Source organism: Paramisgurnus dabryanus, chromosome 1 (assembly GCF_030506205.2).
Source record: "Paramisgurnus dabryanus chromosome 1, PD_genome_1.1, whole genome shotgun sequence".
Taxonomy (NCBI): Eukaryota; Metazoa; Chordata; class Actinopteri; order Cypriniformes; family Cobitidae; genus Paramisgurnus; species Paramisgurnus dabryanus.
In genome coordinates, this window is record NC_133337.1 from 18467517 (window position 1) to 18492279 (window position 24763).

General features: G+C 38.5%; 5 protein-coding genes across 5 annotated transcripts; 3 read left to right on the forward strand and 2 right to left on the reverse strand.

The window, feature by feature from the left end:
- Positions 1 to 125: 125 nt before the first annotated feature.
- fgfr1op2 (FGFR1 oncogene partner 2) lies at positions 126 to 2331 on the forward strand. The gene is made up of 6 exons (XM_065264089.2): positions 126 to 247; positions 599 to 734; positions 977 to 1094; positions 1172 to 1314; positions 1551 to 1664; positions 1772 to 2331. Exons 2-6 carry the CDS (start codon positions 600 to 602, stop codon positions 1907 to 1909), a joined length of 648 nt encoding a protein of 215 aa, XP_065120161.1. The 5' UTR covers positions 126 to 247; position 599; the 3' UTR covers positions 1910 to 2331.
- A 70-nt stretch (positions 2332 to 2401) lies between these two features.
- On the reverse strand, positions 2402 to 10019 carry tm7sf3 (transmembrane 7 superfamily member 3). Its single transcript, XM_065273412.2, has 12 exons — positions 9886 to 10019; positions 8260 to 8414; positions 7530 to 7683; positions 7320 to 7440; positions 6917 to 7088; positions 5950 to 6127; positions 5783 to 5869; positions 5269 to 5349; positions 4428 to 4580; positions 4211 to 4308; positions 3971 to 4133; positions 2402 to 3831 (listed from the first exon to the last, which is right to left on the reverse strand). The coding sequence occupies exons 1-12, from the start codon at positions 9950 to 9952 to the stop codon at positions 3578 to 3580; spliced, it is 1683 nt and encodes a 560-aa protein (XP_065129484.1). The 5' UTR covers positions 9953 to 10019; the 3' UTR covers positions 2402 to 3577.
- Positions 10003 to 12306, forward strand: med21 (mediator complex subunit 21). Its single transcript, XM_065273415.2, has 4 exons — positions 10003 to 10221; positions 10915 to 11029; positions 11129 to 11229; positions 11517 to 12306. The coding sequence occupies exons 1-4, from the start codon at positions 10003 to 10005 to the stop codon at positions 11694 to 11696; spliced, it is 615 nt and encodes a 204-aa protein (XP_065129487.2). The 3' UTR covers positions 11697 to 12306.
- A 756-nt stretch (positions 12307 to 13062) lies between these two features.
- pmpcb (peptidase, mitochondrial processing subunit beta) lies at positions 13063 to 16666 on the forward strand. Its single transcript, XM_065273413.2, has 13 exons — positions 13063 to 13195; positions 13477 to 13614; positions 13966 to 14052; positions 14142 to 14271; positions 14355 to 14553; positions 14655 to 14734; positions 14828 to 14934; positions 15457 to 15600; positions 15682 to 15842; positions 15923 to 16008; positions 16164 to 16252; positions 16329 to 16404; positions 16491 to 16666. Exons 1-13 carry the CDS (start codon positions 13115 to 13117, stop codon positions 16553 to 16555), a joined length of 1443 nt encoding a protein of 480 aa, XP_065129485.1. The 5' UTR covers positions 13063 to 13114; the 3' UTR covers positions 16556 to 16666.
- On the reverse strand, positions 16593 to 24404 carry dnajc2 (DnaJ (Hsp40) homolog, subfamily C, member 2). The gene is made up of 17 exons (XM_065264205.2): positions 24187 to 24404; positions 23588 to 23778; positions 23399 to 23474; positions 23188 to 23286; positions 22914 to 23055; positions 22754 to 22834; positions 22597 to 22662; positions 22069 to 22160; positions 21860 to 21981; positions 21623 to 21772; positions 21444 to 21532; positions 21240 to 21309; positions 18078 to 18259; positions 17891 to 17991; positions 17710 to 17820; positions 17429 to 17589; positions 16593 to 16779 (listed from the first exon to the last, which is right to left on the reverse strand). The coding sequence occupies exons 1-17, from the start codon at positions 24239 to 24241 to the stop codon at positions 16711 to 16713; spliced, it is 1857 nt and encodes a 618-aa protein (XP_065120277.1). The 5' UTR covers positions 24242 to 24404; the 3' UTR covers positions 16593 to 16710.
- Positions 24405 to 24763: the final 359 nt, after the last annotated feature.

Sequence of the window (24763 nt, forward strand, 5' to 3'; positions counted from 1 at the left end):
TTTTGTAATGGTTATTATTCTGAAATAATGACGTAGGCAGTATACAAATGCGACCTCCGAAGGATGCAGCCTTCAGTTTGAGAAACGTACGCGGAAACGGCCACTGTGAATCAATGATTCCGCTACGCACCCATGTGGCCGTGCTCGGTAACGACGAAGATTACGTATCCTAGGAGTGCGCTTGCGCGCTGACGTCACGGCCGCAGAAACAGGAAGTGTTTTAACCAGAGCCGTTGCTGTAGATAAGGTAAGATAACTTTTACGTTTATTAAACATATTCAATTTTAATTTCGAAGATATTGTGGAGCGGAAATGCGTTACCGGTAAAGAAGGTTGTATTCATGATTTCATTTGGATAGTAGACATGTTTGTTTCCGTAAACGCTAATATTAGCTTTGCCAAACCCTACACAGTGACCAAAAATAAACTCATTGAGTCAGGACTTAACAGGAATGTTAAACTGACAGAAAAAAATCATGTAAGACATCAGTGGATTATAATATTGGGTTTATAGGAAGGTTTGTGTGTTAATAACAAGTTCTGCATATAACGTTACAACTGGATTATATAAATGAGATGTGTTTTTGTGTGTTTCAAGAATGGCCTGCACTATTGAGAAAGTGTTGGCCGATGCCAGATCTCTTGTAGAGAGACTCAGAGATCATGACAGTGCGGCAGAGATCCTGATAGAGCAAACCACACTGCTGAACAAAAGGGTGGATGCCATGAAACAGGTATTACACTTTTATCTTCATCCAAAACTCTATCCTGGGCATATCAGAGAATGAAGAGTCTGCTCAGACCTATAACTATTTGATACAAAAGCATATAGTGCTCTAAGATCTGACCCATGGGCTCATGCTCACATAATTTATTTCAGCAAACTTACAAGTGAACAAGAAGCCTTTGATAGCTTGGTTGTAACTTTAGCCCATTTAGAATCAGGTGACTGTTAAGTTAACATGTGTTTCATCAGTATCAGGAAGAGATTGAAGTGCTGAACCAGGTGGCGAGACATCGGCCGCGTTCCACTCTGGTTATGGGCATCCAACAGGAGAACCGGCAGATACGGGAACTGCAACAAGAAAACAAAGGTGTGTTTTATATTGGGTCTGTGATGTTTTTTTTTAGGTAATGTGGGTCTGCTTATAATGTTTTGCTATCTCCGCAGAGTTGCGTACGTCTCTGGAGGAGCATCAGTCTGCGCTGGAGCTGATCATGACCAAATACAGAGAGCAGGTGTTTCGCCTTCTAATGGCCAGCAAGAGAGAAGATCCTGCTATAGTTACCCAGCTGAAAGAGCATCACACTAACGTCAGTCTTTAAGTCACACGCACACACAATTTTACAATATCAGTGCAGTTAAAATAAGAACTGTCTGCAAATACCTGGAAGAATGAAATATTCATATATCTAATTGTCTTGGAAATAATGCTCCCTAAAATAGGTTTTACTATCCTTGTGCAAAATGTAATTACTTAACTCTGTTGGTTTATTTCCCCCATAATATTGGTGCTAAAATAATGATGTTGTTTACTGTGTTTATGCAGGAGATGCAGACGCACATTGAAAAGATAAACGAAATGGCCACTGTGATGAAGAAAGCCATCGAGGTGGATGAAGGCAGACTGTGTGAGGATGAGGAGAGGATCAAACGTCTGGAGGTGAGATATACACACATTGTGCTGTACTCATTTTATATTGTGCTATCATTCTTGAAGTTTTAAGGTGAAACCTAATAATAATATATTGATGTGCTTTTTTGACTCAGTTGGAGAACAGTGGCCTGCGAGAGCTGTTGGGCATCAGCCGTGAGGCGTTTCTTATTCTGAATAGGGATGACACATCTGACAGCACGTCTCTCTCTCCACTGCTCACCAGCACAGATGTCAGTCTGAGGAAGAGCTAAAGACTCTTAAAAACTGTATGAGGTCAATCAGAGCTGTCCTACAAACCCCACAGTCCTTCATCAAAGAGGCATGACTTCAACATATTCACTGCCGTTTCACCATGACGTGAGATGACTGTTATGAGGAATTCTGCAGGTGACCTGTAGCGCTTGAAGGATTGGCATTTCTATCTGATCACAGAATTCCCTTTCCATCATTCATTGATCTTTTAAGCAGCAAGAGACGAACGTCCAAATCGACTCTGTATGAATCGAGCTAATTGATTGGCAGATTGTGACTTGTTTTACCTGAACTTTGGACTTTGTAAGTGAATGTCACTATGTGCCATTTTAATGAAAAAGGTATTGCATTTGGTGACAGTATTTTGTGTGTAAAGATGATAAGTCTTATTCTTTGAAAGTGATTAAAACAGTAAATTGAACGATGGTTTTTATGTTCTTTATGGGCTGATAGTATTTGAATCTGTGAAAGAATAGAAAAAAAGATCATAATTTAAGGATTGTGGCACAGACTTGACAACTTTATTTATATGTAGTTATTTAGACAATCATTTAAGAAACAAACAAAAATAAGTGAATTATACATATTGTAACTATTTAAAATGTCATTTCAACTTTTTAAGGCATTCTTGCTTGTTTTAAGAAACAGGTATTACATTTAATAATAAACAAAAAAAAGACAATACCCTGAGAGAAGGATTGACACCTGCTTACTCGACACCATCACCTAACCTCAGAGTCATATTGTTGCTCCATGATCACAAACATTTTAACAAGTGCATGTATAACCGGTTCCTACACTCGGCCCGAGCGGGACTCGAACCGGCATTCCGGTTCAATAATAAGGGTCGGAAACTGAGAACACAATTTCCACTGATTCAAAATATTCCTCTTAAACCAGCGTGCTATTAAAATCTTTGTTAATGGCGACACCTCAGGATTCCCACAGGAATCTGCTCATTATCTGTGTATGCTGCAAGCAGGATCTGTGGTGGCCTGTAGGGACACACCATCACCTCACACAAACTACAAAAACATCTCCATCAGGCTCACAGTGGCTACTAATGAGCACCTGCTCTGAGTTATACATTCATGAAAATACCAAACATTATGGAGAAACTTATTTCTGCATGTCTTTAAAAATCCTCATTCATTCTCACAAGTACGGCTGTCAAACATAGTTCTGACTAACCAGACATAATAAAAAGCCTAAAACTCTTCACTGGACAGGACTGAATGTGTGACACAATTGTGGCACATGTCTCAAGTCACATGTCTAAAAAGCATATAAAACCACTCTGTGGTAGCTGTGAATATTAGAGGTCAATCAACCAATGGCTACATAAGTAGGTATGTGACATCAGCTAAATAGCAGGTTCTGGGATCAAGTAATACTAAATGATCTGCCTAGAAGATACACCTTCTTTAACCTACACAAACATTGATAAGTGCACATGTTTAGTCCCACACCGTCAGTGTTTTGTGTTTGTGTGAGACCGCCATTGGCTGTGTATCACTGTGTTAAAAGTCTCCAAGCTCTGAATATCAAGCACCATCCTCATTAAGGTTGTTATACAAACCGTCTCCTCATGACTGAGGACCAATTAACTGCAAGGGTAAAGGATCCACAGGGAATCGTCTTTCGAATCAAAGGTGATAAGTCAAGGGTTAAAAGAGGAGGGGTGTGCTTTCACCAGCCGGTTCTGTGCGACGTGTAAGCTTTTGAATGCTGGCAAGGATCCGGGCGGTGAAAGACGGCTTGTGGTGGCTTGGGTCTAGAACGTTTGTCTTCCTGCGCTCTCGTTCTTGTTTCCACATGACATATGGACTCGGTGGGAAAAATGGCCGTGAACGTTCTCGATACAACTGCACAACGATGCCCGAAACCCCCAGAACCACCCACACTGTGATCATGATAAAATCTGCAGAGGAACACATGAGACGCAAAGTTTAACTTAATAACCGTCCATAATTTATAGAGAGCCTTTTCAATTTAGTGCATAAACATACAGTTTTAGGTAATAAATGTTTAGATTTAGGAGTGAACAACAGCAGACCTACCGATATCCTGCAGTGGAACAGATATAAACGCTCGGCTGAAGTTGTGGTTGAGAAAGCGCTTGAGGACGTCTAGCGTGATGTAGGAGAGACTGGTGTAGGTGTAAGCATTTACAGTCAGGACCAATGCATGTGCACCAACCACTCCACAAGTTATGATGTTACCCTGAAACAAACAAACATATATAAACATTAAAAACTGCGTGCAAAGATTCAGATGAGACTCAAGGAGATTCAACGCACCTCTCTGGGCCACCGGATGAAGAACAAAGGTACGATTACCATGATGCAAACAAACACCACCCAGAACACAACATCATTATGGAATACAGACAGGTCACCTGAGGGAAAAGATTAAACATTAAATTCCAGCTTTGAAAGAAAACAAACTGAGGCGAAGGATTAAAATAATCCGGTTTTATTGGTTTCATTCAGAGTTAGATGAATGTTGTTTTCTTACCAAATGGAGTGAAAAAGACAACAGATGAGACGAGAAATCCAAAAATGAGTCCGACCACCAGCACACAGGCCATGACGGAACCAAACCGCCACCAGCTCATAACCAAGATCACACCCCCGACCACGCCCATCACGGCTGTCAGAGCCAATCGAACTGAGGAAAGACATACCCATGGAATTACCTATATAAACAGTGCCAGATGCTCTGGATGACTTTAATATTCTCTTAAATGTGTTCCCGTAGCTCAGCTGAACACCAGGGATCACATATACTGATAAAATGTATTGTAATACACTGTAAATGTATAACTCTTGTGTGTTTGTAAATGTGTAATGTGTTTCCTGTCCACTTCCTTTGGATTAAAACCTAGACGTAAAAATTTAGGATGCAAATTAAAATCTACAGATCAGTATAATACCAATAAAAGGATTATTTAACGTTTTAGCCCAACCTGTGGTACACACACAGCTGCAGATACAAACTACACAACAAATCCGCAGTGTTTTGTGCTCTAACACGTACATGCTGCATCAGGATTTGCTTTAGACAAAGACCCGTGTGACGCCTTTAGCACATGACCTCTCAGACACACAAACAGACACAAGCACGAGCATGAGTTTAATCATCAGATTTACAGCTGAACTGGAAACCCAGAGCTGCGTGCTGTGACCTCTCAAATCTCTTGATGCCAATGACATTTACTGCCCCTACAAACTCCTAAAAACACATTTTGTAACCCAGAAGGACAACACTGTAATACAACATACACTATGAATACTGTGGAGTGACTGAGTACTCGTGTGACTGTATTTTGGTGATACTGTGACTGTAACAGACTTACTGTCATATTCCAGAGGTGTGGTCTTGGTGATCAGTATAAAGAAGACAAATGCCATAAACCCAAAGCCCATACAGAAGAGCTCTGAGACAGAAAGAGACATTATTATTACTGATCAATGTTACTGATGGTATTATATGCTCAGAGACATTTGGACATTAAGCCCTGATAAATGACATAAGGGTGGTTTCCCGGACAAGGATTAGCTTAAGCCAGGACTAGCCCTTAGTTTATATAGGAAATATAACTAGTTTTAACAAACATGCCTTACTAAAAACATTACCTGTGGGATATGCAAGTTGTTTTCAGTTTGGACAGCTCTTATATATATTTTAGTTTAGGACTAGTCTAATCCCTGTCCGGGAAACCGCCCCATAGAGATTTAACCAAAAATATCTTTTAACCTTTGACTGTTAACCAATAATTTCTCTCAGACTTTCTCAAACCTAGACCACTTTGGGCAATCTCAGGTCAACAGTTATTAATAGCAGTAACATGAGAAAACAACGTCGCTCACCACATTTAAAAAAACGATGGCCCAAAAAACACACAAACAGCCCTGCTGCCCCCATCACAGTAAAGAAGACCTTAGTGGAAACTTTCCCTGGAAAAACAGAACATATTAAAATTTTTATCAGAGCATTTTTGGAAAAAATATCACTAAGCAACAACGGAGAAGCTCACCTAATGTCCTGCAGCTGTCCAGCGTGGAGTTAAAGCTGCAGGCGTACGTGTGCGCAGGGATGTACGCAGCTGACGTGTTAAACATTGGGTCTCTCACAACCACTGAGAAAATCACCCCTTGACCGGGCAGAGAGTTAAATGAAAGCCGTGTATGCTCCTGAGATGTCAACATCATCACCTAAAAGAGCAAACATATAAAAAAACATAATGCAGCAGATGTTACCCACAGATCAATTAAGGAAAAACGCTTCCCTGGCAATGACGAGTTTTTACGGCAATCCATATTTCCACTATCAGCCACCAGGCGCTCTTACCCAACTTACAGACCATTTCAAAAGATGTAAACAACACTGGTCCAGAAGCACTTCCTGTTTCAGTTTTTTAACATTAGATAAACGTTGGGATAAAATACAACCAACAGAACACATAGAACTGAGTCAAAAAGTTAAACAAACATCTTAAAGATAATGATATATGTGTGAAATAAAAAACAGTCACAAAATGAAACAGGAAGTGCTTCTGGACCAGTGTTGTTTACATCTTTTGAAATGGTCTATAAAACCCGGAAGCAACCCCTTAGGTCAAACAGTAAGAACTCAGTGTATGTTTTGAACATCGCTCTGAATCTGATCTTTATTAAAAGTCCTTCACAAAAACGCAATTATCTCAGCTTTATGCTCAAAATTTTGTATTTTTGAAGAAACCTTCCCATATTTGGGAGGTGATAAAAGAGAACAAATGAAGATAGGATGAAAAGATGATTTTCTAGAAGGCATTAAACTTTTGTGAAAATAATAAAAAATGCTGGCGGGGAAAGAGTTAACATGTTTTAAACATCTGTCTCTGCAAATGTTTACTAAACCGTTTGACTGACATGTTATTTAGTAACTCTGACTCTCTGATCATTAACTTTAAACATTAACGACTGGTAAACAGAAAATGGGAAACCGAGAGAGATCTCACATACTTTTCTGCCGTTGTCCTGTATGTTCTGTACATTGGCCACTCGCTCCATACTGTTAATGAGACTCTGTTCTGATAGGTCACCTTCAGGCAAAAAGTACTGATACACCTCATACACCAGACGCCAACGGGTCTCAGATCCCATCTTAACATCGCATGCTGGAGGACTCGCCCCTCTGAGGGATGCAAGAGAGACTTGTAGAAACATTCCAAGACTTTTCCAGAACCTTTCCAGTCATTCGCAATAACTGGATAAGGATTTTAAATCTCATTCTTAAACCAGATCAGTGAATAATTGGTTGATTTGTAAACAGATTCATAAAAAAAATTGATATCTTGATATCTTTATGGCTATAAAAAATATCAATGAAAATCCTTTTCTGTTTTATTAAATCTCTCTCTCTCACCTTGCATATCCTATGTTAGCAGGTGCAAATGTAACATTGGTTTCAAACAGGTTGTATTGTATGTAGATGTTTGGATCAATTTCCAGTGGAAATTCCAGATTGCAAGCTCCTGGAACAGGATCTGTACACATTTAACACACAATAATTTTTTTTCTTTTCAAAATTTTAATTCAAGTCTTGTCTTGTGTGATCGTGCAACTTAATAGTGACCAGTGCTCGTGTATGGCAGTATCAGTCCGATTCCTGTCACATTGTTCCCGTCTGCTGTGTTTAGGAACCAGGAGAGAGAAGACTGAGCCGGCAGCAGCGTGGACAACAGACCCGCATCTACTGCTGTGACCATCGATGAACCACTACCTGGGAGCTGACTCACACAAACACATACAGAAGTGAAACACATACAAAAACTCTGGACATTCATACACACGCACATACTCCCTCCAGATGGGCAAAGTTTACACACGCTTTACCGAGAGTGAATATTACTTGAACAAATAAATGAGAGCAAAGTACAATGCAACCAAGTACAATCCAAAGACATTATCGCAAAGACCAAATGTGTGAATTATTTTTGTTTTATTTCAACTCAAATCCTAACAAATGTTTTAATAAATGGCAGGTATTTGTAAAATGTGTGCCATCTTTCTTTCTTTTTTAAATGTCACTTGCTTTGGTAGATTGTTATCTCATATGATGACATTTAAATATTTATCTCTGACTCAAACATGTAGTTGCGTGTGTGTTGAGATCAGAGCTTGTGATTGAACTCACATGATTTTAATGCCTAAACAACCCCAAGAAGTGGGTCAGCTCAGAATGTTACCACAATGTATGAGTGTGTATCAGATATGCACTGCTTGTGTGTGTGTGTGTGTGTGTGTGTGTGTGTGTGTGTGTGTGTGTGTGTGTCTGTGTGTGTGTGTGTGTCTGTTGTTCTTACCTGCATGTATGAGAGTGTAACATTGTGATGTTGTGTGTGAAACTGCAGTATGATGAAGGAGACATCAGGAGGAATCTGAGAAACTGTGGCCCGAACCGTCACATTCACTGGAACGCTGACATTCTGGAACCTTCCTAAAGAAAACACCACACGCCCTGACACACACACACACACACACACACACACGTTTGCATCAGTTTCAGAAAGTGACTTTCATATTAGTTAGAGATAATATTTGATCACTTAAACTGATTGTCAGTGGCATTTGTCCCTTAATGATGGCATTCTTACAAGAAAATTACTTTTTTAAACACTTTTTTGCTCTAAATAATCATTTCTAGTCTTTTGCACATCTCTGACAAAAAATAGTGTTTGCAGATTTATAATCTATGTTGCTCTCTTTCATACACGCATGCATGCACACACACACACACACACACCTAACTCTGAACGTTGAAGTAATAGAGGAAGTGGCTTTTGACAGTTTGTGTGATTTTATTGTTTTGAGGTGATACTGTAGTTGCTTTTACTTTCTGGCTTATTGAAAACCATGTAATGCATTGAATTCTTTTGTAATGATTCACACCTGCTATACATCAACATTCACACCCCGTCCTCAACAAACTCCATCTATGTCAGGAACATGAAAATCTTGCTTTTGCAGAGAGTATGCAACGGTAATACTCGACATAGATACTGACTGCATTTCTATCTCTTCTTTTATTTAAGTTGAGCAGATTATAAAGCATATATTAATTTATATGTGCCTTTTTTCTTTAACTTATGAGTTGATTACTACTGAGGGAAAAGCATTGGTGTCACTAAAAATTCACTTCAATATGTCTAGAGTTTATTCTATATCATTAAACATGGCTTGGTGAAAAAGTGAAAACTTAAAAGTAGAGGGACACTGTCTGCCAGGTCACTCATTGAGTCTGCAGTGAAACACTATAGAAGCTGTAATGTCTCAATGAAGAATGTGGAAACGGTTTTGAAATGGCATCTCATGAATTGTGGCCATGTTTCGTTGTGTAAAAGGCGCAACCGTAAGTGAAATCACAACTGTCCAAGGATGAGGTCAATTACATGATAAATGATCCTCTGTCACAGAATTGAGCAGCATTATTCGGACACGTCCTGAAAACAACTGCACTGTCATTTTAGAAATGTTGAAGATATCTTAGCAACTCCTGAAGAAAAGACAATCCAAAAGATCCCAGGCATAAACTGATGTCAGCTGCAAAATAACCCAATCTTTCCAAATGTAGTAAACAAACACAACCCTATACTCACAGAGATATTCAATTCAAACTTATTTGTGCTCTTCACAATGCAGTGTTTAATAGAATAATAATTTGTATCAAAAGAAACATGATACAGTAGACACAAACAAATGACATAAAAGTGGAAAGGTTACACGATGTTAAGATATGTGGGAGTATATGAATATCAGTACCTGACATTGGTAGATATGAACATATAACTTGATATAATGATATAATGACTGTAAAAGCCAAGTCATTTAACTTGTATATATCATTAATGTTTATTCACAGATTTACAATATATCTTGTAAGCAGTTAAGATGAACGCTTATGATGAGAATTATAATCAAAGAAGACTTACTGTCCTCCTGAGCGCGCAGATTTCCGACCCATAACAAGAAGAACAACAGAAAACATTTCAGTGTCATATTCCCGGGATCAGAATCAGAACATGGATCAGCGTTTATATTACAAACGCATGCTGCTTGTTCGCGCTTTAGGTCACCGAAAGATTTGCGCTCCGCCGCGCAGCAAAACAACACAACTGAATCGCGTTTACCTGCTGCAGTGTATTTGGGCGGCGAACACGAGTCACGTGCGGTACATCGTTGTGACGCACTCGGCGGAAACGGAAAAGTCGAAAAGAAGAGCCAACATGGCCGACAGGTTAACGCAGCTTCAGGATGCTGTCAACTCAGTAAGACTTATTTAATTCTCTGTTTTATGACTTGCATGCTGCCAAATGTTGTAAGAATATCTAAAGTATATTAACCAAGTTATGTGGTTGATAGAATTCAAAGTAGAAGTAATGATGATTTATTGTAGTATATGAGGATGTTAGCATAGCATGTAACTGTGATTAAATAAATACGTACTTATTTATTAAAACTATTAGTGGAAATTCACTTGAAGCATTTTTGAATATTTATTCTTATAGACTATTAAGACTTAAGCATTAAAGTATAAGCCTTGGAAAATTATTTGAAACCAAATATGAAAACTAGTATAATAAACAGTATAACAGTGTCAAATGTATACGATATTAATACATAGTATAAAAACGTTTATAAAACTTTGACACTGATCCTTAATAACATGGTACATGTTTTCAAGTTTATGATAAAGAAATAAACTTACTGTTGAAAATGCATTGTTATAAAAGGATCCTTGTTGAACTTAAATTTTTAAGTTTAGACAATTTGACTTAAACAAGTCATTTTAACTTTCTTGACTAGTGAGGAGTTGGTATAAATTGAAAAAATAAAATTGAATGGGCTTAAGTTATTACAACTTATTTTTATAATTTTAGCAACTTCTAACTACTCAAAAAAATTTGAAATTACTTTTGAGCCGTGTGTATCTTCATTGAATATTGTTGTGTTTGTATTAGCTGGCTGATCAGTTCTGTAATGCCATTGGAGTATTACAGCAATGTGCACCACCTGCTTCATTCAGCAACATCCAGACAGCCATCAACAAAGACCAACCCTCCAACCCAACAGAAGGTACACACACCTGCACAGAACAAACTAATGGGCCATTAGAAAAATATCGACATGCTTTTTGTTGTCTCTTAACTGACATGTTTTTATGTGTTACTTAAGAATACGCACAGCTGTTTGCAGCACTCATAGCACGAACAGCAAAAGATGTTGATGTGTTGATTGACTCTCTGCCCAGTGAAGAATCTACTGCTGCATTGCAGGTACATTCACAGGCAAACTGTGTCACATTGGCCATATAGGACAAATTGAAGAGCTTTTTAATAACATGTAGGCTTAAGTTTGTTCAATTACTATAAAGGGGATTTTACTAAATCAAAATAAGAATAGAGGAGAATGACTTTGTATTAACTTATATTTTATCAAGAAGTACACACTTGCATTTAAATATAGCTATAAATTACAAAAACTATACAAATGTTTGATTTGATGCGGTCCAGTGTAATAGCAGTTTGTCTGTCATTTGATCCCTCCTCTCTCACGTTTGCAGGCAGCCAGTCTAAGGCAGCTGGAGGAGGAGAACCAGGAAGCTGCAGCCCGTCTCGAGGAAGTAGTTTACAGGGGAGATCTTTTACTGGAGAAGATCCAGTCAGCTTTAGCAGACATCGCTCAGTCGCAGCTGCGGACACGCAGTGGTGCTCCCTGTCAGGCGACTCCTCCAGAATCCTGACATCGCCTGGCCCAAACCAAACATGGACTATCACCTGTACACAGCACGGATTTTATAAAGGTCTGATGTGCAAGTAGCGGGACACCTTGTAATAATTGTACAGTTTTTCTGGGCTAAAGAAAGTTTCTGATTCTTCATTGGAAGGGAAGAAGGCCACTTTGTCATTATCTTCTGTTTTCCAGCAGGAATGGACATTTTGCGCTATTATATTCTAAAGGACTAGTATGTTGATTTCTTCCTCACAGTTTCATCCACTCTTCATTTTAACAATGTCCTCTGACATGTTGCTTTGTGAGAGTTCCAGAGTTTGTTTAAAATTGATCTCTGAATCTACTGTGTGTCTACAGTCTTGTTTTCCCTTGCATGTCTTCAGTGAATAAGCTGTAACATTGCTTTCTAATTCTGACATTCAGTATTCAACACCCATTACTCCTGTCTACTGGTCACTGTCAGGGACTGAGTAGGCTTGTTTTTTGTATTAAGTTATATAGTTTGTTCTTGCCAGCATCATGCTTTGATTCTGTTTATTTTATTTTGGGGAAAAAAGAATCTGTGTTTGACAAATAAAATGTTTTCATAGCAAATCAAACTGTGGATGTGGTTGACGGCCTTAATCTGTTGTGTGTAAGTGAATGAGTAAAGTGACAATATCTATTCAGGCTAAACAACATGAGTCCATAGTGAAGACAAACACAAATAAGACAAACCATGCAAAAAACGTTACCTGTGAATGTGTCGCCATACTGGTGTTCTGGAAAATTCTGGAAACGAAATTCTCCAGAACAATATTACTGCTTTAAAATATATGCCACAATATGACATTAAATTACCGTAAAATAAGTAAGACAAGTAAATAAAAGCTAGCACATTTTATCTAATAAACTGAAACGAACAATTTATAACAGTACCTCTGCTGCCATCTGCTTGTTATGTAAACAAACGGTGCAATTTGACCATTAGATGGCGCAAAAATGAAAGGGGCTTACACTAATGTAATTAACATCTTTAATTAAAAATTAGTTTGAAGTTTGTTATTAATAAAATAAGTCAGGGAAGCAAGGAAAAAGAAAAGAAGGGAAATAATTATATTACAAAGATATACCTTGTAATTATGCTGCCTTCAAGGCAACTCGGATTTAGGATATACAAATCGGACAAAACGTATGGATTAAATAACTGGATTAAGTATTAATTTAGTAACATTAAAAAATGAATGTTACCAGAAATTTAGTTACTTTTAATGTGTTTATAATCATAAAACGCATTAAAAGACAGCGTCGTCCCAGACATTATTTCCTGATTGAGATTTTTACAGGTTGGAAAAATCCTAGATCCGAGTTGGAATGCATGACGCACGCGTTGTTCCATCCAATCAGAACTCGTCTTTTCTACAACATCACACACGGCCAGTAAACAGCATGGCGGCGTCCGTGCAGCGTTTCGGCGCAGTGGGAAGAAGATTTTTAAAAAATGTGCTGAACACAAGAGCTGTTAACGGGGTAAGATGATTAAAATATAACTAATACCATTTAGAATTGCTAAAATATTGACAATAAAGTCTTGACAAACATTGTCTACTGAGTCTGGCATGCCTGCCTGACTAACATGATGCAAACTGAGGTCTATATTATGAAATAATATTTTTTTAATATGCTGATTAACCATTTACATTATTTTCTACTTAAATAAAAAACAATTGAAAACTAATTTAGAATGTTTACTTATATCCTACTTGATAAGTCATTGTTATGTAACGAAAAGTCCGATTAATCCGTTATAGACCATTGTTGGATCCAGTCGGCATCGCTCCACTCCAGCTGTCAGTCACGTGGTTCTAAACGTACCTGAGACGAAGGTCACGGCCCTTGAAAACGGACTGAGGGTTGCGTCCGAAGACTCGGGACTGTCCACGTGCACGGTGAGTGCACCATCACATAATACACTGTATTTTCTTTAACACTGAATTACAATGATCTCGATTTATTTTTTTATTAAGTTGTTATTTAGGTTTCAAACGTGGTAATAGCTGGGATTATAAACCCGCCCCTGCCTGAAAAACTTTAATAACATTAACTGGAGATTGAAGATGCAGTTTAATAACAGAGAAGGTCATACATTATAGTTTTATAGTATTATATAAAATTTTGAACATATCACATATATGGTTTAAGGTAAACTTCCTAGTACACTTGAATTTGATTCAGGTTAAACTGGTACCTGTGTTTTTAAAAGGTAAAATATACCAACAAATTCTCATCTTATGATCCAGGTTGGTCTGTGGATTGATGCTGGGAGCCGATATGAAAATGAACGAAACAATGGCACAGCCCACTTCCTGGAGCACATGGCATTTAAGGTTGGAGAAAAACTCAAAGGCAGATTTAGGCTTTTATATAACACAAAAAATAATACACAAAAAGAAATCCTATTGGGACTGTGTTACAGGGCACCAGGAAAAGGTCACAGCTTGACTTGGAGTTAGAGATCGAAAACATGGGAGCTCATCTCAACGCTTACACCTCAAGAGAGCAGACCGTGTACTACGCTAAAGCCTTCTCCAAAGACCTGCCTAGAGGTAGCACCTACTACTAGACTGTTCACCGTTACAGAGAGAAAGACATTATAAAAGAGAGCTGTAAATCATTTCTCTGTTCCCAGCGGTGGAGATCCTGGCTGACATCATCCAGAACAGCACACTGGGAGAGGCAGAGATCGAGCGGGAGCGTGGAGTCATCCTCAGAGAGATGCAGGAAGTGGAGACTAACCTGCAGGAAGTTGTCTTTGATTACCTCCATGCTACGGCCTATCAGGAGACACCCCTGGGAAGAACCATTCTGGGTCCTACAGAGAACATCAAGTATGTATCTCTTACGTGCACTTATTCTCTACTAGTGTCACCAGATAAAATACCAAAAGCAATTGTTCCCTTTAATCCCTTTAAATTTTTTTTTTTTCTAGATCAATAAATCGAGGAGACCTGGTGGAGTACATCACAACACACTACAAGGGTCCAAGAATTGTATTGGCAGCAGCTGGAGGTAAAAACACAAACTTCTTATGCACCATATATTGCACCATACTAGTGTTACTGAAAAGATTTTAATACAAAAAAAAAAAAAAATGTATTTTAGGTGTGTCACATTATGAGCTTATTGATTTGGCCAAATATCATTTTGGAAAGCTACCAGCCAGATACAGTGCTGAAGCATTACTACCCTGCCATTTCACAGGAAGTGAGGTAAGACGTTTATCATTTATAAATTAAGATAACATTTTATTTAATATCCAGCCTAACACAAATAAAAATTTCAGTTTATCTCCAGCTTTATTAACAGCATCTGTACAATGCAAGAAATAATTGTGACCCATTACACTTTGTGAAAATTTGTGTCAACAGTAATGTGTAGACTTATTATGGAAGTCTTTTTGATGATAAAATATGCAAGGTATTTCTTCAAAGCATTTAATTTGCAAGCATTTATCTTCAATGTGGTTTTATCACACTAATATCAAACGTTAAAGAGATAGTTGACCCTAAAATGAAAAATCTGTCACTTAAAAAAGACATTTTGATAAATGATGGTAAGAACACAGTTGACGTTACCCACTGACTTTCATTGTAGGAAAAAACAAATACCATGGAAGTCAATGGGTACCGTCAAACTGTGTGCTTACCATCAGAATGTCTTTTTTTGTGTGTGTTAAACAGATTCTTTGATCATTCACAGACTCACCACAAGCTCGTCTTTATTCCTGACAGATTCGTGTCCGAGATGATAAAATGCCCTTGGCTCATATTGCCATTGCTGTGGAGGCCGTCGGGTGGTCACATCCAGACACCATTCCACTAATGGTGGCAAACACACTCATCGGGAACTGGGACCGTTCGCTTGGCGGTGGGATGGTAAAAGTGCTCACTTATGAAACACCTTTGACTTAAAACCCACAGCTTGTTTAAAATCAACTGTATCTGGTTTATTCTCAGAATTTGTCCAGTAAGTTGGCACAGATGGCGTGTCAGGGTAACCTGTGCCACAGCTTTCAGTCCTTTAACACCTGTTACACTGATACAGGCCTGTGGGGACTTTACATGGTGTGCGAACCGGGGACCATCAGTGAGATGATTCGCTTCACTCAGCTCGAATGGTAAGTCGGTGTAAAACTCATTATTTGTCATTGAACTGAAAATGCAAATGCAGGTTTTTAATGGAGTTGGTTTCCTGCAGGATGTCTCTGTGTACGAATGTGACAGATAGCGAGGTAAACCGAGCAAAAAACCTGCTCAAGACAAACATGCTGCTCCACCTGGATGGTAGGTTCACTATCGAAATATACAACAATACAGAAAACTGTCGTGGCTGACAGTGACAGTATTTTTAGTATATCAACCCACACTACACCTCATTTGTGTGCATTATGCACAAGACATACAGTTGCAGCACTGTTTTCAAGTGTCTATGGCTCTAGGGTCGACACCCATCTGCGAGGACATCGGCCGACAGATGTTGTGCTACAATCGCAGGATTCCTCTACATGAGCTGGAGGCCAGAATAGAAGTAAGTGAATGTAAACAATGAACTTTAATATTACTGATTAAATCTTACTGATCCCGATTCATTTCATCTCTCTCAGGCTATAGATGCCACGACCATCAGAAGTGTATGCATGAAATACATCTATAATAAAGCTCCTGCCATAGCAGCTGTTGGTCAGTATAAAGTTTTCTGTTTATAATGTTATGATCTACTAAATATTGAAATAGAATGATATTGAGAGACTTTTGATTAATTGCAGGTCCAATTGAACAACTCCCAGATTATAATAGGATCCAGAGCGGCATGTATTGGTTAAGATCATAAAGACAATGCTAATACATCAACAAAATTACAGACAATGGATATTTAATGTGTGCTTTTTCTTGTTTATTTTATTATAAAATAAAGAACAACACAATAAAGTTAAAAGACCAAGCGGTGTGTATGTGTGTGTTTTCTGTTTTCTTGCGATACTGTTGTCATTTCTTGTTTTTAGCAGTAACCTGTTCTTGAGCTGCTTTCTTGGCTTTTATCATCTCAACCAGTTCCTGTAATAATCCAAAAAAAAAAACAGGTTCATATACAGTGATCATCCTAATAAGTGTTCCGATAAATATTGGAAATTAATATATACCCTTCTTTTTTCAATGCGTACATTTAATGTTTGTACAGTGCGTTGTGAATGTGTTAGCATTTAGCCTACCCACATTCATTCCTTAGGATCCAAACAGGGATGAATTTAGAAGCCACCAAACACTTCCATATTTAAAGACTGTTACATAAGTAGTTACACGAGTAAGTATGGTGGCACAAAATAAATCCTGGCGATTATTTTAAGCGGTGCGCAGTAACATCATCACTCCTGACTACTCCCCCTCACACTTCCATCACTATTACTTATCATTTTTATCCACTAAAAAAATCGCCACATTTTATTTTGTGCCACCAAACTACTAATGGTACAGTTTTTAAATAAGGAAAACATGGAAGTGTTTGGTGGCTTCTAAATTCATCCCTGTTTGGATCCTAAGGAATGTATGTGGCTAGGCTAAATGCTAACACATTCGCAACGAGCTGTACAAAGATTAAATGCACGGATTGAAAAAAGATAGGTATGTATTAATTAATCTAAGTTGAGGTAAGAAGGTAGTAAAATATTGAAAAACGGTGGTGTTTCCTTTAAAGCCAGCTGCTCACCTTGTATCTCTTCATGCAGTCTTTTTTGGAGCGTCCGGGCACAGCTTCTGAGATCTTTTCCCAGCGCTCCGGTGTGTTGACTGGATAGGTTTTCAGAGCCTGTTCTAGTAGTTTCTGCTCCTCTGTGGTCCAAGCGGCAGAGTTTGATTCGGCACCTACAGCTAAAGTGATGGAGAAGTTTAATGCATTATCACAGAATGCACACGCTATTTTTACTGTATGTATTGAATACCTAAAGGACACATTACATCGGTATACATATACAGAAGGTGGTAACTCACTATCAAAGCGCTCTGATGGCGCTGCGTTGTCTACGGTAGGAGGAACAGCCGAATGCTCTTTCTTAAACTTCTCAAAGGCCTTTCGGTTAATCTCGTCTTTCTGGTGAGGATCTGGGACAGAAGAAAAAATTATAATGTTTGTTCGTTTAGCACCAGAGATAACTGCGAGCTTGTTACCTACCTAGTTTCTGCAGAGTTTTTGCTTTGTTAATGACATCTTTGGCGTTTCTCTTCACCCCGCTGTTGGAGTGCTGGTTCATGTAGTTGGCGATCACCTCCCACCTGTAAGATCACAGCACATCTCTGTGAGGAACACTGAAAACCTTGCACTGTCTGTGATCGGACAGAGGCTTTATGTGGAAACTCACCTGGCGTTTGTTCCGGCGGGAAAGAGGTTCACAGCTTTGATTAGCAGTTGAAGATCTTCTTCGTTCCAGCCTCTGTTATTGACTCCGACACCTCCGCTGCTGTGTTCGGCGCTACGTGCGGCCTGCTGCGCCTGGATCTCCGCCTCTTTCTCCTTTTGTATTTGAATGTTCACCTCTTGCACCTGGACAAACACACACAGTCAGAGACTAAAGCATGAGAAAGATGTGGAATACAGGTGACTTAAAGATAATGTTTATGCTGGATAATGCTGATGTTTTATTGTAGTTATTGTAAAGATAAATCATATTTGGTTTTTTAAGGGGACATTTCATAATACTTTAAGATTTCAAATAAATATTTGGTGTCCCCTGAGTACGCATGTGAACTAATAGCTCAAAATACCATATAGATAATTTATTATAACATATTAAAATTGACACTTTCTAGGTGTGAGGAAAAATGCCGTTTTTGGGTGTGTAATAAATGGCAGCACTGTGGTTGGATAGTGCAGATTAAGGGGCGTTATTATCCCCTTCTGACATCACAAGGGGAGCCAAATTTCAAAGAATGGTTTCCCAAAACTAAGTTACTGGGTTGTTCTTTTTCACATTTTCTAAGTTGATAGAAGCACTGGAGACCCAATTATAGCACTTAAACATGGAAAAATACTGATTTTTATGTTATGTCCCCTTTAAAGGATTAGTCAATTTTCTTAAAAACAATTCAGATAATTTACTCACTACCGTGTCATCCAAAATGTTGATGTCTTTCTTTGTTCAGTCGAGAAGAAATTATGTTTTTTGAGGAAAACATTGCAGGATTTTTCTAATTTTAATGGACTTTAATAGAGCCCAACATTTAATACTTAACTCTAGGGATGCACCGATAGGATTTTTTTGGGCCGATACCGATACAGATTTAAACAGACAACTTCTGGCCGATACCGATATTAAACACTTGTATACAATACTATACAGTTGGTCTATTAGCTAGTTTATTTCTGCATCAAATTATTTTTACTGAACATGGATTGGATCTAATTAACATTCAACTGACCAACATAATAAGAGAGGCACAAATTAAACTAAAACAAATATAATAAGACAACATGACAACCTTCAAAGGTGGTTTTTGCTATTCAGCATTTATTTTATTAACGACATTAACTTATTTTTTTTACATATAATGGATTTATTTATGCAGTTAATTAATAAACAATCGGTATCGGCCTTTCTCATGCTATTGCCGATATGCCGATGGTTTCAAATTCATCAAAAATCGGACGATAAATATCGGCGGCCGATACATCGGTGCATCACTACTTAACTCAACACTTTTTGGAGTTTCAAAGGTCTAAAATCGATCCAAACGAGGCATAAGGGTCTTATCCACCGAAACGATTGTCATTTTTGACAAGAAAAATAAAAAATATGTACTTTAAACCACAACTTCTCGTCTAGGTCCGGTCCTGTGATGCACCAGCGCGACCATACGCAATACGTCATGACGTCAAGAGTAGGGGTGGCATGGTTCATGAAAAAAATCTGAACCGTTCGGTTCGCTTGTCTCGGTTCGGAGCGCGTGTGTGTCGCACGGTTCAACGGTTCATGGCATGCGCAATGTAGCCTCATGCCCTGTATGTGACCTCAGATAGCGTGTTTCCCTTTCGCGCGAAAGAAGAGGTGACTGGTTTGGAGTACAAGTAACTGCAGGTTATGTTATGTGTAGAAATGGCAAGTGGGAGAGAAAAGGAAGTCTGCCCGCAGTTGGAGGATGCGCTAGCGTCTTATAAGTTTGGTGTGTGAAAACATTTTTATTTCATGTTACCTATGATGAGAGCGGAAATAAAACAATAGATAGAACTGCAGTCTATGGGTTGAATGTGTTCGAACAGCCCCAGGAGATCGCCTTCTCTACGACCATTTATACTATTGCTATTTTTAGCCTTTCATTGATAAAACGAAAGTGGCTGATTTCCGCATAGTTTCATTTTGCTAGCGTGTGAAAGTTGCGCGATCTTATTTCATAAATTGCCCCTCAAAGTAATCACGACAGAAGTAGTCAAAAGTGGACAAAAGAGACGGATTTAAATATTACAGGTTATGTATATATAACGTTATGTTTCTCTCTTGTCCACATATTCTTTCTGCAGTATTTAAGCAGCCTCTCAGTGATAAATCTAAGAGCTACACTGAAGTTGGCATTTTGATAAATGCAAGTTATCTTTGTGTGTTAAAAATGCACACAAAGTTCATGTAGATGGTAATACACATTCTCTTTTTTGCCAAATAAATGAAAATCATGTTGAAATCCTCAATGTCTTCCCTCTTGCTGTATCAAAATCTGGCTTTCCTCATGGATGGTCCCAATAATGTGCTTAAAGTCAAATTCAGTTTGTGCATGATTACATGATATAACTTTTTTTTAATACTGTATCCTAAATTATGGATAATTAATACATTAATAAGATAATACATTTCTGGAGTGTTAAAAATGTAAAGAAAAAATAACAAGAACCGTACTGAACCGAGAACCGTGACCATAGAACCGTGATACGAACCGAACCGAGAGTTTTGTGAACCGTGCCACCCCTAGTCAAGAGGTCACAGAGGACGAACGTGAAACTATGTCCCAGTGTTTACAAGTGTGGAGAAAGAGGACCGTTCCGACATTGTTGTATGTCGAATGATACTAATTAATGTCTTTTTGTCAGTTTATTGTTTAAAATGGTCCACAAATGTGCGTTTCATATATGTAACATGTGACCTCTCTATGTCACTACGCATTTACGTGAGGTCACGCTGGCGCTTTTCAGGACTGGACCAAGACGAGAAGTTGTGGTTTTAAAGTGCATATTTTTTTTTTCTTGTCAAAAATTACAATCGTTTCGCTAGATAAGACCCTTATGCCTCGTTTGGGATCATTTAGAGTCCTTTGAAACTCCGTTAAAAAATTTTTTTAAGTGTTGAGTTAAGTATTAAGTGTTGGGCTCTATTAAAGTCCATTAAAATAAGAAAAATTTTCTCAAAAAACATAAATTCTTCTTGAAAGAAAGACATCAACATTTTGGATGACATGGTGGCGAGTAAATTATCTGGATTTTTTTTAAGAAAATGGACTAATCCTAAGTAATTAAGTTTATCCCTCTTTTGCTCACTCACCTGTTTCTCCAGAGCTGTTTTACTCTGTTCTTTATTTCCTGAAGCCAAAGCCTCATTCAGGGTCTGTAAACTATCCGAGAAAAAAAAAACAGAAAATTATTCTAACAGCACATTTACATTCTAACAAAGGTTACTGCAGAATTTATTTTAATCTAATCAGCAGGTTTTGGTCCATTCTCAATGTTTCCAGGAGTACACTGTTACCTGGTCAGTTCTAAGCGATCACAGAGTTTCTCCACCTCCTCCATCATCCTGATGTTGTCAGCTTCATTATCTACAAAGTAATTATGAGTCTGAAAAGCAGAGAAAGAGACGATGTTTAGAATCTCAAGTCAACGTCTCATTGAGAGCTCTGTGTCTGAGAGAAATCAAGGTTTTTCTACCTTGCATGTCGTTCTGAGTTTCTGTCGCTCTTTCTTAATGGCTTTTTTCTGAGCCTCTTTCTCTTTCTTCGCCAGCTGGGCTGCCTGTCGCGCCACCTCCTCTTCTTTCTCCCTCGCCAAACGTGCAGCGTCCTCTTCGGCCTGTCGTGCCTGCGTCAAAACACACACACAGCTAATATATAAATATTTGTGCCACTGCCAGCACAATCTTAAGAAGTGTTGTTTCACGGGTCCTACCCGCTCCTTCTCCTCCTGTTCTCGTTTCTTAGCCTCTGCTTTGGCTTTCTTCTCAGACTCTTTCCTGGCTTTCTCCTCCTCTTTAAACTTCTTTATTCGTGGGTCACAGTTGTAAGCAGTGTCTGCAACACGTCAAGTGCACACACACAAAATCAGGGCAAGAAATTGTGCAACCGTAAAACACACTGTGGTCTGTTTCTGATATTTACCAACGAGGGTTCGTATCCTGTTCATCTCTTCTTTCTTCCTCTGCGCTCGAGAGGCCCGGTTCTGTTTTTCTATCCATCTTCTTTCATCTCGGCTGGTACCAACATGAAGAAAAAAAAGAAAAAAACAGTTCAGACATAGTAACCAAGAAACACAAGAATGATCACTGGTAAAAAAAGATGTCCTCTATGGATGCGGCAATGTATCAGCCTATAATCTGTATCAGCAGATGAAAGCAATTTTCGACATTTGTTTAAAAACAGGCAATGACCAGGGAAGAGTAAATATCCTGGCGATCAAAAGGGGTGGAAAGTCTATCAAAACTCATCCTGTGTCTGATTATTCTGAATTGGACAATGACAGCAAAGTTTCAGTTTGTAGGATTTCACAACATAATTTGAAGCAATGAGTAAAAAGCACAACTATTGGCATTCTGTACCTGTATCGGTAGATGTCATTTTAAGTAATCAAATATTGCCATCGCCACAGAAATGTTTTACACATTAATTTATAGATAAGAGCTTCTTTACCATTCAGCCTTTTCCTTTTCTTCTTCATCTAAATATGAAAATTCTCTCCATGAATCAAAGTTGTACCTTCAAAATATAAAAAAATTAACAGTTTAATTTATTCTCAGAATTACAGCTTGCAATCACCTAAACTTGAAATCTACACCGGCAGACTCACCAGAAAGAATAGAAATTATCCACATCTTCAAAAGATGACTGCATGTTTCCCAAACTGGGGATGTGTTTCTTAACAGACCACCTGGTTGAAAGACATGACATGAGGATATGTGTGCAATAATTGTGACTTTTTAATCTATTTACCAGTGTAGCATCCTTACCTGGAATTCCTTTCAAACACGGGTGAAAAAAATTCAAAAAAGTTTTCTTTGCCTTCTGCTTTTGATGGGACTGAATTGTCAAACGTGGGATCTACACTGTCGAATGCTCTTCGCTTCGAAGGGTCTGACAGGATTTCTATTGCTGTGAATTGACAGAAACAAAATAATTCATCAGTGCTGCAGAATAGGACAGTGTCAAGTAAACACTAGTGTAAACATCATTCACATCACTAATAATAATAATCCATTGAGACAGCATGACGTGCAAAATTACCTTTTGTAATACAAGTGAAGTAATCATTGTCCCCATCAACTATCTGTTCACCAGCTGCTTTCCGTTTATCTGGATGATGTTTCAGGACAATGGCTTTATCTGTAGGGAACAGCTGCATGTTAGAACATTAATGGGTACAAATTGATACTGTATATACTATGTATATTCCCTTATTAAGGCATTAAACCGGTGACCTGTGGCAAAAACTTACGAGCAGCTTTGATCTGTTTCTGGGTTGCTCTGTACCTTAGGTGAGCCAAACCCAAAACAGCATAGTGATCTTGGTTCTGTAAAACAAAAAAGCAACAACATTAATGCATTTAATTTATACATTAACCATCAGCCTAACAGAAAATGCACAAATGATGATTCACAACAGTTATCTGACAGGCCTACACACCTTCCAGTCTTTGGGGTCCAGTGTCTTTAGCATTGGATACTCCTCCAGTTGAAGTTCTTCATCCTCTTCTTCCTCAGACAGCTCCTCCTCCTCCTCCAGCTCCTGAAAGGAGGCCGACACATTTCTACATCTGCGCTTCAGAAAAGCCTCGAACCAGCGGCCGACTGGCTCAACCTGAACCTGTATTGAGGCTGAAAGAGAGAAACTGCGTATTCATAAACTGAAAACAATAACAAACTGAATGCTTACAAACTAGCCCATACAACTTGTTTCTTTGAAAATAAACAAATGCTGTTATAAGTGATGACAAATAATTGCAAGTCTGCCAAGTAACTAAAAGAAACGTAGGAGTCACAAGCAGGAATGCCAAATATATTATAGAACATTCTGATGTAATTAAAATACAACTCTACTCGTCTAGCATTTGGTTTAGACAGTACAAGCTGATCATTTGTATATACTCGTAACTTGATCGATCTAAATACCGACCATACATAAAAAATATACATTATTGCATTAAACTTCAGTTCACTCTGAAACACTGTGGTGAGGGTGTGTGCTTGAGACACATACAGTATTTCTTTATTACTGTAACTTACCGGCAGCGGCGTTACACAGCGCTGTTATCTGCCCTTTGCGCGCTTCTATCAGCATTTTTTCACTCGTGAAGCCACACAGGTGACCGACACAACTCGCATCCGCGTGTGAGATCAGACCGGTGTTAAGTTAGCAGACAAGTACAATATCAGACCTGCCGGTTCCACATGGGCCCTGCACTGCTGCGCTGGTTGGAATATATGTGTTACACTCAGATCCTTCCGACGAGTTACAGATAGACGAGATGTGGTTCCGCTTGTACGCTCGCCACGGTTGCACCCCCAAAACCCCCGTTATTTACTACTGTAAATCAACAATTAGTTAAATAAATAAAGGCAGTATTTAACTAGTCAATAAATATTTTTCTCTGCAAACGTAAGTAATAAAAAATATGAGTGCTATTTAATCTCTTTTTTTACAGTGACTCTGTCGCCTAACTAGTTACGTCATCATCACAATTAATTCATTTATTAATTTATATAAAAATGTCTGTGGTATCAAGGTATATGTAACTATATATACGTACCTATGGTCGCCACAGTGGTTCTCAAACTTTTTTAGCATGCATCCCTTCAGTAC

Excerpts from the sequence above, each read along its gene's own strand:
- fgfr1op2 (XM_065264089.2), top strand. The coding sequence starts at position 600 with ATGGCCTGCACTATTGAGAAAGTGTTGGCCGATGCCAGATCTCTTGTA. Across the intron at positions 735-976 it reads GGGTGGATGCCATGAAACAG|TATCAGGAAGAGATTGAAGT; the intron begins GTATTACACTTT and ends GTGTTTCATCAG. Across the intron at positions 1,315-1,550 it reads TGAAAGAGCATCACACTAAC|GAGATGCAGACGCACATTGA; the intron begins GTCAGTCTTTAA and ends GTGTTTATGCAG.
- tm7sf3 (XM_065273412.2), bottom strand. The coding sequence starts at position 9,952 with ATGACACTGAAATGTTTTCTGTTGTTCTTCTTGTTATGGGTCGGAAAT. Across the intron at positions 7,441-7,529 it reads ACTGCCATACACGAGCACTG|ATCCTGTTCCAGGAGCTTGC; the intron begins GTCACTATTAAG and ends AAATGTGTACAG. Across the intron at positions 7,089-7,319 it reads GCTAACATAGGATATGCAAG|AGGGGCGAGTCCTCCAGCAT; the intron begins GTGAGAGAGAGA and ends TGCATCCCTCAG.
- med21 (XM_065273415.2), top strand. The coding sequence starts at position 10,003 with ATGCTGCTTGTTCGCGCTTTAGGTCACCGAAAGATTTGCGCTCCGCCG. Across the intron at positions 10,222-10,914 it reads TTCAGGATGCTGTCAACTCA|CTGGCTGATCAGTTCTGTAA; the intron begins GTAAGACTTATT and ends TGTTTGTATTAG. Across the intron at positions 11,030-11,128 it reads ACCCTCCAACCCAACAGAAG|AATACGCACAGCTGTTTGCA; the intron begins GTACACACACCT and ends GTGTTACTTAAG.
- pmpcb (XM_065273413.2), top strand. The coding sequence starts at position 13,115 with ATGGCGGCGTCCGTGCAGCGTTTCGGCGCAGTGGGAAGAAGATTTTTA. Across the intron at positions 14,272-14,354 it reads CTCCAAAGACCTGCCTAGAG|CGGTGGAGATCCTGGCTGAC; the intron begins GTAGCACCTACT and ends CTCTGTTCCCAG. Across the intron at positions 14,735-14,827 it reads TGTATTGGCAGCAGCTGGAG|GTGTGTCACATTATGAGCTT; the intron begins GTAAAAACACAA and ends AATGTATTTTAG.
- dnajc2 (XM_065264205.2), bottom strand. The coding sequence starts at position 24,241 with ATGCTGATAGAAGCGCGCAAAGGGCAGATAACAGCGCTGTGTAACGCC. Across the intron at positions 17,992-18,077 it reads CCCGCCGGAACAAACGCCAG|GTGGGAGGTGATCGCCAACT; the intron begins GTGAGTTTCCAC and ends GTGATCTTACAG. Across the intron at positions 16,780-17,428 it reads ACTGCATGAAGAGATACAAG|GAACTGGTTGAGATGATAAA; the intron begins GTGAGCAGCTGG and ends GGATTATTACAG.